The sequence below is a fragment of the Bombina bombina genome, chromosome 7 (genome assembly GCF_027579735.1).
Source record: "Bombina bombina isolate aBomBom1 chromosome 7, aBomBom1.pri, whole genome shotgun sequence".
Lineage (NCBI taxonomy): Eukaryota > Metazoa > Chordata > Amphibia > Anura > Bombinatoridae > Bombina > Bombina bombina.
The window spans coordinates 574269798-574283011 of NC_069505.1; the positions used below are offsets into that span (position 1 = coordinate 574269798).

The following is a 13214-nucleotide window of genomic DNA, read 5'->3' on the forward strand; positions in this document are numbered from 1 at the left end:
TCAGTCTTCCTCTCCCTGGCACAAAGAGAAATAGCTAATTCTCTCTCCATGGTACAAAGAGATATATCTCAGTCTTTCTCTCCCTGGTACAAAGAGATATCGCTCATTCTATCTCCATGGTACAAAGAGATATAGCTCAGTCTCCCTAGTACAAAGAGATATATCTCAGTCTCCCTCTCCCTGGTACAAAGAGATATAGCTCAGTCTCCCTCTCCCTGGTACAAAGAGATATAGCTCAGTCTCCCTGGCACAAAGAGATATAGCTCAGTCTCCCTCTCCCTGGTACAAAGAGATATAGCTCAGTCTCCTTAGCACAAAGAGATATAGCTCAGTCTCCCTGGTACAAAGAGATATAGCTCAGTCTCCCTGGTACAAAGAGATATAGCTCAGTCTACCTGGTACAAAGAGATATATCTCAGTCTCCCTCTCCCTGGTACAAAGAGATATAGCTCAGTCACCCTCTCCCTGATACAAAGAGAAACAGCTCAGTCTCCATCTCCCTGGTACAAAGAGAAATAGCTCAGTCTTCCTCTCCCTGGTACAAAGAGATATAGCTCAGTCTCTCTCTCCCTGGTACAAAGAGTTATAGCTCAGTCTCCCTCTCCCTGGCACAAAGAGATATATCTCAGTCTCCCTCTCCCTGGTACAAAGAGATATAGCTCAGTCACCCTCTCCCTGATACAAAGAGAAACAGCTCAGTCTCCATCTCCCTGGTACAAAGAGATATAGCTCAGTCTCCCTCTCCCTAGTACAAAGAGATATAGCTCAGTCTCCCTCTCCCTGGTACAAAGAGATATAGCTCAGTCTCCCTCTCCCTGGTACAAAAAGATATAGCTCAGTATTCATCCCCCTGGTACAAAGAGATATAGCTCAGTCTCCATCTCCCTGGTACAAAGAGATATAGCTCTGTCTTGCTCTCCCTGGTACAAAGAGAAATAGCTCAGTCTCCCTGGCACAAAGAGATATAGCTCAGTCTTTTGTCTCCCTGGTACAAAGAGATATAGCTCAGTGTCATTCTCCCTGGTACAAAGAGATATAGCTCAGTCTCCCTGGTACAAAGAGATATAGCTCAGTCTCCATCTCCTTGGTACAAAGAGATATAGCTCAGTCTCCCTGGTACAAAGAGATATAGCTCAGTCTCCCTGGTACAAAGAGATATAGCTCAGTCTCCCTGGTACAAAGAGATATATCTCAGTCTCCCTCTCCCTGGCACAAAGAGATATAGCTCAGTCACCCTCTCCCTGGTACAAAGAGATATAGCTCAGTCTCCATCTCCCTGGTACAAATAGATATAGCTCAGTCTCCCTGGTACAAAGAGATATAGCTCAGTCTCACTCTCCCTGGTACAAAGAGAAATAGCCCAGTATCCCTCTCCCTGGTACAAAGAGGTATAGCTCAGTATCCATTCCCCTGGTACAAAGAGATATAGCTCAGTGTCATTCTCCCTGGTACAAAGAGATATAGCTCAGTCTCCCTGGTACAAAGAGATATAGCTCAGTCTCCATCTCCTTGGTACAAAGAGATATAGCTCAGTCTCCCTGGCACAAAGAGATATAGCTCAGTCTCCCTCTCCCTGGTACAAAGAGATATAGCTCAGTCTCCTTAGCACAAAGAGATATAGCTCAGTCTCCCTGGTACAAAGAGATATAGCTCAGTCTCCCTGGTACAAAGAGATATATCTCAGTCTCCCTCTCCCTGGTACAAAGAGATATAGCTCAGTCACCCTCTCCCTGATACATAGAGAAACAGCTCAGTCTCCATCTCCCTGGTACAAAGAGAAATAGCTCAGTCTTCCTCTCCCTGGTACAAAGAGATATAGCTCAGTCTCTCTCTCCCTGGTACAAAGAGTTATAGCTCAGTCTCCCTCTCCCTGGCACAAAGAGATATATCTCAGTCTCCCTCTCCCTGGCACAAAGAGATATACCTCAGTCACCCTCTCCCTGATACAAAGAGAAACAGCTCAGTCTCCATCTCAATGGTACAAAGAGAAATAGCTCAGTCTTCCTCTCCCTGGTACAAAGAGATATAGCTCAGTCTCCCTCTCCCTGGTACAAAGAGATATAGCTCAGTCTCCCTCTCCCTGGTACAAAGAGATATAGCTCAGTCTCCCTCTCCCTGGTACAAAGAGATATAGCTCAGTATTCATCCCCCTGGTACAAAGAGATATAGCTCAGTCTTCATCTCCCTGGTACAAAGAGATATAGCTCTGTCTTGCTCTCCCTGGTACAAAGAGATATAGCTCAGTCTCCCTGGCACAAAGAGATATAGCTCAGTCTCCCTGGCACAAAGAGATATAGCTCAGTCTCTCTCTCTCCCTGGTACAAAGAAATATAGCTCAGTCTCCTTAGCACAAAGAGATATAGCTCAGTCTCCCTGGTACAAAGAGATATAGCTCAGTCTCCCTGGTACAAAGAGATATAGCTCAGTCTCCCTGGTACAAAGGGATATAGCTCAGTCTCCCTCTCCCTGGCACAAAGAGATATAGCTCAGTCACCCTCTCCTTGGTACAAAGAGATATAGCTCAGTCTCCATCTCCCTGGTACAAATAGATATAGCTCAGTCTCCCTGGTACAAAGAGATATAGCTCAGTCTCACTCTCCCTGGTACAAAGAGAAATAGCCCAGTATCCCTCTCCCTTGTACAAAGAGGTATAGCTCAGTATCCATTCCCCTGGTACAAAGAGATATAGCTCAGTGTCATTCTCCCTGGTACAAAGAGATATAGCTCAGTCTCCCTGGTACAAAGAGATAAAGCTCAGTCTCCCTCTCCCTGGTACAAAGAGATATAGCTCAGTCTCCCTGGTACAAAGAGATATAGCTCGGTCTCCCTGGTACAAAGAAATATAGCTCAGTCTCCCTCTCCCTGGTACAAAGAGATATAGCTCAGTCTTCCTCTCCCTGGTACAAAGAGATATAGCTCAGTCTCCCTCTCCCTGGTACAAAGAGATATAGCTCAGTCTCCCTCTCCCTGGTACAAAGAGATATAGCTCAGTCTTCCTCTCCCTGGTACAAAGAGATATAGCTCAGTCTCCCTGGTACAAAGAGATATAGGTCAGTCTCCCTCTCCCTGGTACAAAGAGATATAGCTCAGTCTTCCTCTCCCTGGTACAAAGAGATATAGCTCAGTCTCCCTCTCCCTGGTACAAAGAGATATAGCTCAGTCTCCCTCTCCCTGGTACAAAGAGATATAGCTCAGTCTTCCTCTCCCTGGTACAAAGAGATATAGCTCAGTCTCCCTCTCCCTGGTACAAAGAGATATAGCTCAGTCTCCCTCTCCCTGGTACAAAGAGATATAGCTCAGTCTCCCTCTCCCTGGTACAAAGAGATATAGCTCAGTCTCCCTGGTACAAAGAGATATAGCTCAGTCTCCCTGGTACAAATAGCTATAGCTCAGTCTCCTTTTCCCTGGTACAAAGAGATATAGCTCAGTCTCCCTCTCCCTGGTACAAAGAGATATAGCTCAGTCTCCCTGGTACAAAGAGATATAGCTCAGTCTCCCTGGTACAAAGAGATATAGCTCAGTCTCCCTGGTACAAAGAGATATAGCTCAGTCTCCCTCTCCCTGGTACAAAGAGATATAGCTCAGTCTCCCCCTCCCTGGTACAAAGAGATATAGCTCAGTCTCCCTCTCCCTGGTACAAAGAGATATAGCTCAGTCTCCCTGGTACAAAGAGATATAGCTCAGTCTCCCTCTCCCTGGTACAAATAGCTATAGCTCAGTCTCCTTCTCCCTGGTACAAAGAGATATAGCTCAGTCTCCTTCTCCCTGGTACAAAGAGATATAGCTCAGTCTCCCTGGTACAAAGAGATATAGCTCAGTCTCCCTCTCCCTGGTACGAAGAGATATAGCTCAGTTCTCCTCTCCCTGGTACAAAGAGATATAGCTCAGTCTCCCTCTCCCTGGTACAAAGAGATATAGCTCAGTCTCCCTCTCCCTGGTACAAAGAGATATAGCTCAGTCTCCCTCTTCCTGGTACAAAGAGATATAGCTCAGTCTCCCTCTCCCTGGTACAAAGAGATATAGCTCAGTCTCCCTGGTACAAAGAGATATAGCTCAGTCTCCCTGGTACAAATAGCTATAGCTCAGTCTCCTTTTCCCTGGTACAAAGAGATATAGCTCAGTCTCCCTCTCCCTGGTACAAAGAGATATAGCTCAGTCTCCCTGATACAAAGAGATATAGCTCAGTCTCCCTGGTACAAAGAGATATAGCTCAGTCTCCCTCTCCCTGGTACAAAGAGATATAGCTCAGTCTCCCTGGTACAAAGAGATATAGCTCAGTCTCCCTCTCCCTGGTACAAAGAGATATAGCTCAGTCTCCCTCTCCCTGGTACAAAGAGATATAGCTCAGTCTCCCTCTCCCTGGTACAAAGAGATATAGCTCAGTCTCCCTGGTACAAAGAGATATAGCTCAGTCTCCCTCTCCCTGGTGCAAATAGCTATAGCTCAGTCTCCTTCTCCCTGGTACAAAGAGATATAGCTCAGTCTCCTTCTCCCTGGTACAAAGAGATATAGCTCAGTCTCCCTGGTACAAAGAGATATAGCTCAGTCTCCCTCTCCCTGGTACGAAGAGATATAGCTCAGTTCTCCTCTCCCTGGTACAAAGAGATATAGCTCAGTCTCCCTCTCCCTGGCACAAAGAGATATAGCTCAGTCTCCCTCTCCCTGGTACAAAGAGATATAGCTCAGTCTCCATCTCCCTGGTACAAAGAGATATAGCTCAGTCTCCCTCTCCCTGGTACAAGGAGATATAGCTCAGTCTCCCTCTCCCTGGTAGAAATAGATATAGCTCAGTCTCCCTCTCCCTGGCACAAAGAGATATAGCTCAGTCTCCCTCTTCCTGGTACAAAGAGATATAGCTCAGTCTCCTTCTCCCTGGTACAAAGAGATATAGCTCAGTCTCCCTCTCCCTGGTACAAAGAGATAAAGCTCAGTCTCCCTCTCCCTGGTACAAAGAGATATAGCTCAGTATCTATCCCCCTGGTACAAAGAGATATAGCTCAGTCTCCCTCTCCCTGGCACAAAGAGATATAGCTCAGTCTTCCTCTCCCTGGTACAAAGAGATATAGCTCAGTCTCCCTCTCCCTGGTACAAAGAGATATAGCTCAGTCTCCCTCTCCCTGGTATAAAGAGATATAGCTCAGCCTTGCTCTCCCTGGTACAAAGAGATATAGCTCAGTCTCCCTGGTACAAAGAGATATAGCTCAGTCTCCCTGGTACAAAGAGATATAGCTCAGTCTTGCTCTCCCTGGTACAAAGAGATATAGCTCAGTCTCCCTGGTACAAAGAGATATAGCTCAGTCTCCCTCTCCCTGGTACAAAGAGATATAGCTCAGTCTCTTTAGCACAAAGAGATATAGCTCAGTCTCTTTAGCACAAAGAGATATAGCTCAGTCTCCCTGGTACAAAGAGATATAGCTCAGTCTACCTGGTACAAAGAGAAATATCTCAGTCTCCCTCTCCCTGGCACAAAGAGATTTAGCTCAGTCACCCTCTCCCTGGTACAAAGAGATATAGCTCAGTCTCCATCTCCATGGTACTAAGAGAAATAGCTCAGTCTCCATCTCCCTGGTACAAAGAGAAATAGCCCAGTATCCCTCTCCCTGGTACAAAGAGATATAGCCCAGTCTCCCTGGTACAAAGAGAAATAGCCCAGTATCCCTCTCCCTGGTACAAAGAGATATAGCTCAGTATCCATCCCCCTGGTACAAAGAGATATAGCTCAGTGTCATTCTCCCTGGTACAAAGAGCTATAGCTCAGTCTCCTTCTCCCTGGTACAAAGAGATATAGCTCAGTCTCCCTCTCCCTGGTACAAAGAGATATAGCTCAGTCTCCTTCTCCCTGGTACAAAGAGATATAGCTCAGAATCCCTCTCCCTGGTACAAAGAGATATAGCTCAGTCTCCCTGGTACAAAGAGATATAGCTCTGTCTCCCTGGTACAAAGAGATATAGCCCAGTCTCCCTCTCCCTGGTACAAAGAGATATAGCTCAGTCTCCCTGGTACAAAGAGATATAGCTCAGTCTCCCTCTCCCTGGTACAAAGAGATATAGCTCAGTCTCCCTCTCCCTTGTACAAAGAGATATAGCTCAGTCTCCCTTTCCCTGGTACAAAGAGATATAGCTCAGTCTCTCTTTCCCTGGTACAAAGAGATATAGCTCAGTCTCCCTCTCCCTTGTACAAAGAGATAAAGCTCAGTCTCCCTCTCCCTGGTACAAAGAGATATAGCTCAGTCTCCCTGGTACAAAGAGATATAGCTCAGTCTTCCTCTCCCTGGTACAAAGAGATATAGCTCAGTCTCCCTCTCCCTGGTACAAAGAGATATAGCTCAGTCTCCCTCTCCCTGGTATAAAGAGATATAGCTCAGCCTTGCTCTCCCTGGTACAAAGAGATATAGCTCAGTCTCCCTGGTACAAAGAGATATAGCTCAGTCTCCCTGGTACAAAGAGATATAGCTCAGTCTTGCTCTCCCTGGTACAAAGAGATATAGCTCAGTCTCCCTCTCCCTGGTACAAAGAGATATAGCTCAGTCTCCCTCTCCCTGGTATAAAGAGATATAGCTCAGCCTTGCTCTCCCTGGTACAAAGAGATATAGCTCAGTCTCCCTGGTACAAAGAGATATAGCTCAGTCTCCCTGGTACAAAGAGATATAGCTCAGTCTTGCTCTCCCTGGTACAAAGAGATATAGCTCAGTCTCCCTGGTACAAAGAGATATAGCTCAGTCTCCCTCTCCCTGGTACAAAGAGATATAGCTCAGTCTCCCTGGTACAAAGAGATATAGCTCAGAATCCCTCTCCCTGGTACAAAGAGATATAGCTCAGTCTCCCTGGTACAAAGAGATATAGCTCTGTCTCCCTGGTACAAAGAGATATAGCTCAGTCTCCCTCTCCCTGGTACAAAGAGATATAGCTCAGTCTCCCTGGTACAAAGAGATATAGCTCAGTCTCCCTCTCCCTGGTACAAATAGCTATAGCTCAGTCTCCTTTTCCCTTGTACAAAGAGATATAGCTCAGTCTCCCTTTCCCTGGTACAAAGAGATATAGCTCAGTCTCCCTTTCCCTGGTACAAAGAGATATAGCTCAGTCTCCCTCTCCCTTGTACAAAGAGATAAAGCTCAGTCTCCCTCTCCCTGGTACAAAGAGATATAGCTCAGTCTCCCTGGTACAAAGAGATATAGCTCAGTCTTGCTCTCCCTGGTACAAAGAGATATAGCTCAGTCTCCCTGGTACAAAGAGATATAGCTCAGTCTCCCTCTCCCTGGTACAAAGAGATATAGCTCAGTCTCCCTGGTACAAAGAGATATAGCTCAGTCTCCCTGGTACAAAGAGATATAGCTCAGTCTCTTTAGAACAAAGAGATATAGCTCAGTCTCCCTGGTACAAAGAGATATAGCTCAGTCTACCTGGTACAAAGAGAAATATCTCAGTCTCCCTCTCCCTGGCACAAAGAGATTTAGCTCAGTCACCCTCTCCCTGGTACAAAGAGATATAGCTCAGTCTCCATCTCCATGGTACTAAGAGAAATAGCTCAGTCTCCATCTCCCTGGTACAAAGAGAAATAGCCCAGTATCCCTCTCCCTGGTACAAAGAGATATAGCTCAGTCTCCCTGGTACAAAGAGAAATAGCCCAGTATCCCTCTCCCTGGTACAAAGAGATATAGCTCAGTATCCATCCCCCTGGTACAAAGAGATATAGCTCAGTGTCATTCTCCCTGGTACAAAGAGCTATAGCTCAGTCTCCTTCTCCCTGGTACAAAGAGATATAGCTCAGTCTCCCTCTCCCTGGTACAAAGAGATATAGCTCAGAATCCCTCTCCCTGGTACAAAGAGATATAGCTCAGTCTCCCTGGTACAAAGAGATATAGCTCTGTCTCCCTGGTACAAAGAGATATAGCTCAGTCTCCCTCTCCCTGGTACAAAGAGATATAGCTCAGTCTCCCTGGTACAAAGAGATATAGCTCAGTCTCCCTCTCCCTGGTACAAATAGCTATAGCTCAGTCTCCTTTTCCCTTGTACAAAGAGATATAGCTCAGTCTCCCTTTCCCTGGTACAAAGAGATATAGCTCAGTCTCCCTTTCCCTGGTACAAAGAGATATAGCTCAGTCTCCCTCTCCCTTGTACAAAGAGATAAAGCTCAGTCTCCCTCTCCCTGGTACAAAGAGATATAGCTCAGTCTCCCTGGTACAAAGAGATATAGCTCAGTCTCCCTGGTACAAAGAGATATAGCTCAGTCTCCCTCTCCCTGGTACAAAGAGATATAGCTCAGTCTCCTTCTCCCTGGTACAAAGAAATATAGCTCAGTCTCCCTCTCCCTGGCACAAAGAGATATAGCTCAGTCTCCCTCTCCCTGGTACAAAGAGATAAAGCTCAGTCTCCCACCCTGGCATGACTAGGCATTGCACCTGTTATTAAGCTCCATTAGACTATGTCTTCTGTTCCTTGGCATTGCTGCTTACCATAGCATTTAATTTGGGTGTACGTTCTTCCAGTACTGGACTTCATGTCACTCCACTGCCCATTCGGCAAGCATGTACGGGTGCTGACGGGCCATGGGTACTTCCCGGTTGGGCACAGAAATCGGGCTATACTGCCCACGTTCAGATCATTTGTCAGGGACACCAAATTATTTGAAAATCCAGTATTTCCAGGACACTCAATTGTATCTGTGCAACGATAAAAGAAATTGCAAGATAAACATTTTATTATTTGGATTGTGCTTGAATGTTCTGTATTGCTAAAATAATCTTGTTCAAACTATTTACTTTACAAAAGTGCACAGTATATATACGTATATAAATTTTGTGATTGGCTGATGGCTGTCACATGATACAGGGGGGAGGGGAAATCGGGTTAACATTGAAATTTGCCATAAAATATTCTACTGCTTTTTTCAAATGAAAAGTAAGTGATATTGTATTGTCTTTTTATTGTGGATTTGTCAGATTATTAAATTCTGCTGTACTTAGTGGTCCATTAAAGGGAGATAATATTGCAAAAATTAAATGACTTTGATCAGCATTGTGGCTCCCAAACAAAACAGGGGAGGTGAGCAAATTAGAAGCATTTGCACTTAGATGCCAATCACTCATCGTGTATGCAATGCTAGTGTGTTACAAGTGGTATTTATTCATTGTGTTTTTTTCCTTTTAAGAGGTTAAACATATAAGCCTAGATTAGAAGTGGAGTGTAAAAATATTAGCACTGTTGCATGTTAAAGGGGCAGTCTAGTCCAAAACAAACTTTCATTATTCAGATGTATTTTTAAACAATTTTCTAATTTACTTCTATCACCAATTTTGATTTGTTCTCTTGGTATTCTTAGTTGAAAGCTAAATCTAGGAGGTTCAGATGCTAATTTCTAAACCCTTGAAAGCCGCCTCTTAGCTCAGGGCATTTTGACAGTTTTTCACCACTAGAGGGTGTTAGTTCATGTGTTTCATATAGATAACATTGTAGAGTTTCTAGGAGCCAGCACTGATTCGCTAAAATGCAAGTCTGTCAAAAGAACTGAAATAAGGGGGCAGTTTGCAGAGTCTTAGATACAAGGTAATCACAGAGGTAAAAAGTCTATTAATATAACTGTGTTGGTTATGCAAAACTATGGAATGGGTAATAAAGGGATTATCTATATTTTAAAACAATAAATATTCTGGTGTAGACTGTCCCTTTAACATCGCTCAAACACAATCAATAGTGCTTTTATTTTTAAACCCAGAATACAAGTCCAAAGTTCTAGATATGCAAATGTGTTTTGTTACGAATGTACATTTGTAACGAAAACGGATATTTGTTTAGTTTTCACGAAACAAATATATGAAGGAATGCACCAAAAAAATTTAAAGAAAATTAAAAAATACTGATGAAATTTGTCAGTATTCATTTGTTTTCTTTAAATTACTTTGAAGGGGGGGCGGAGTTAACTGCCGTGCTGGAAGGAAGCACTCTTGAAGAGCTCCGTATCTGAAATTCTATTAAAAGTTCCTAAAAGTGATCAAATTAGTTCCCTGATTGAAATTTTAGGGTCTAAGGGTGAATTTCGCCCTACAGGACATTATTGTTGCTTTTTTTTGTGCTTTACAAAAGCTCCTTTCCTTATTGCCACCGATCTTGCTCACTACCCGGAGGGTGCAGAGTCTGGCGTACTACAAAGGACTACGCAGATCCAACCTGCCTGCTAGAAGGAGATTAGTTGCCTCGGTCACAATATAGAGTTATCTGAGTTCCGGAGGTTCAGAGACACATACCGGAGCTGTGGATCAAGCTACACTGAGCAGCGCTGCTATATCAGCCGTTGGAGCGGCTGATTTTATACTCGAGAGCCTACAGAGACCTTGGGAACATAGTCTCCTGAAGAGATAGTACTGCTGCAGCTTGGTGTCCAGCACGATCTTTTCTTTAAGAGAGAGAGCAAGGCTGCCTGCTGTTAGGCGCGAATCGCGGCCATCTTGGACTGAAGCCAGAGCAGCAAGGCGGCCCATGAGTTGAGAGGGCTGTTTCTTGGTAATACTGAGGCAGTTGGGGGTTCTCACTGAAGAGACTTTTAGCGGATTACTCTGACCCTATAAGCCTGTGCCAGTAGCGGATCCAAAGCTCTCAGAAAGGAATTTGGACAAGCAGCATTGTCTGAGTAAGTGCGCAGTTTAAATTCACATATATACGAGTTTTGCAACAGCAGAGGCTTAACTTTAATACCTTTAAAACATAACATATATACACCCTCTGACAATTGCTTCCTACTCCTTATATAGAAACAGCCAATTCCTTGTTGTTCTCATACTATTCTCATGTGGCTTGCTTTGTTATAGAGGGTTGTAACAAGACTCTAAAAGGAAGGATCTCTGAGAACAAACAAACATTCATATATTAAAGCATAGCCCGCACTGGATATTATTCATTACATCACCCCACTGCAGCCTATTAACCAATTAGCTGCCACTGTAGTGACTAGATTGGACTCTAAAGCTTTCCTTCTATGGGGAATACAGACAACATTGAACCTGGCCTGTAAAAGGACTTGCTTCACGACTGCAGAGATAACAGGGCCCCCTCCTCCCTTTCCCGCTGGCCCACTTGCCTGCGGGTCATACCCACTTTCCTTTTGCCCTACATCGTTCAGAAGGAACAGCTCCCTAGGAGAGAGCCCTTAGCTTTACAGTACAAGAAGTCTCGCAAGTGAATATTACTTGGGCTAAGCAACGCTAGTGCTTCACTTGTGCCCCATCTGTGTTGGGCACTGCTGCTGACAGCTGAACCATTACCCTGGATAACACATACAAATGAGGTGCTAAGGTGCTGGCGCTGAGGAGGAGGGGGTGATGTGAACCACTGAACATATTTTTTTTTCTCATTTTTGCTCCTGCTTATTTTCTATATGTTTTTTTTTTTTTCACTGATAGCCCTTTTCTACTGCTCAATAGCAGCCCACACTCATGGCGCAAATGAATAAAAGAAAGTCTAAGGCATTAGTGGCTGGGCCCAAAAGAACTGTTGCAGATCATTTTCATACTATATCTCCCTCATCTCCAGATGACCAACAAGAGGATTCAAATATGTCCCAGGCGGAAGGAGACACTGTGGCCTCCACTTTTCAAGCACTTCAAGAGGCAGCTCCTACTACAGTGACTCCTACTTTCATCCTGGATTCTCTCAAATCCCTGCTGGCTGCCCATCATTCAGCTTTCCAGTCTCAGGTAACTGCTTCTCTAGCAGACCTTCGTAGAGATCTTACCTCAACCTCAGAAAGAGTGGATACTGTGGAGAGAAAACAAGAGGACATGGCTATAGACCAGGCTAACGTTCTAGCTTATGCCCAAAGTCTGGCTGAGCAGATGATTTGCTTGGAGGATAAACTAGCAGATATGGAGGACCGCTCTCGTCGAAATAATCTGCGATTGAGAGGTATCCCAGAAAGCATAGTCCCTGGGGAGCTTACTTCTTTTCTGGCAGAGTTTTTTGAACACCTTGCTCGCCCTGCTGATACGACCGAGGGCCTTATTGATAGAGCTCACAGGGCACTACGGCCCAGAAGTTTGTCATCCGACAAGCCAAGGGATGTCATTGTGAGATTGCATTTTTTTACATACAAAGAAAAGCTAGTCCGAGCATCTCTTACCAGGCCTACCCTTCCAACTAAATTTCAAGATATTACTGTGTTCGCAGATCTTTCCTATCACACACTCCAACAGAGGAAATTATACAGAGATTTTACGAAGTTCCTGAGGACTCATGACATCAAGTATCGATGGGGTCATCCCACCAGAATCATAGTTCACAAAGACAACCAACAACATATTGTCACCACTCTAGACCAGAGTCAACGGCTTATGAAACTATGGGATGCTCCAATCTCAAATGACTGTCCTTTGAGAGATTCCTTAAATCCATCAGCTTTGCCCTGGACCTCCTCTGCATTGGGGACCTCAGCTAACACGGACCCTTCTGGTTCTGTGCAGGATGCAGATGGACACTGAATATGGACTATCTGTAGGGTAATATATGTACTAACCTTTTTTTTTGTTTCAGGCACCTCCGAGTAATTTCATATTGCAGTTAGGCTGTAATATGTATAATGCGTAATATGTGGTTCTGACTGATTTTTTTTTTTTTTTTTTTTTTTTCCCTCTCAGTACATAGATCTGCTATTCCTCTTAGAAAGATGTAGAAGTTCTGTTTAATACGCCCTTGACGTCCTTTTGATGCAACATGGCTATTTCTGTCTCGTGCTCTATCCTACTATAGCTGAACACATGAAGAGGTTTATAGGGCTCCAATATGGTCCAGTTATGTTCTAGATGAATGTGCCCTATATGTGTGCTCAACCACATGTCACTGATTACTGTTTTGTTGTTGTTAGATAGTTTCTACCACATGTTCAGCTTAAAATATAGAAACACACGTTTAAGGGCCTTTAAAACCCTGATATAGTTTAGTTATGTCTTAGACAAGAATATATTGTTTTTCTCTTTCCCCCTTTTTTTTTTTTTTTTTTTTTTTTTTTTTATTTCCCCTTTCCCCCAGTACCTGAATATGTTTTTCAAGTTAAAAAGATGTAGCAGTTCTGTTCTATATGTGTTTGACGTTGTTAGGACACTGTACGATTATTATTGTCCAATATCCTATCTCACTGTGGTGGAGCGCGCCTAGAGGCCCCCAAGATCTTGCTTGACTCAGCTGAGTTCTAGACAGGCTTGCCCTGTGGGTGTGCTCCACTACATATCC

The 13214-nt window shown here is 44.3% G+C and overlaps 1 protein-coding gene across 2 annotated transcripts in view; it reads right to left on the reverse strand.

The window, feature by feature from the left end:
• The window catches only part of LOC128667088 (complement C2), a 263324-nt gene that overhangs the window by 191361 nt on the left and 58749 nt on the right, over nucleotides 1-13214 (reverse strand). For both annotated transcript variants that reach the window (XM_053721978.1, XM_053721979.1), the window contains exon 2: nucleotides 8453-8659. In XM_053721978.1, coding sequence (XP_053577953.1) covers nucleotides 8453-8659 — 207 coding nt within the window. The remainder of the gene's footprint in view (nucleotides 1-8452; nucleotides 8660-13214) is intronic.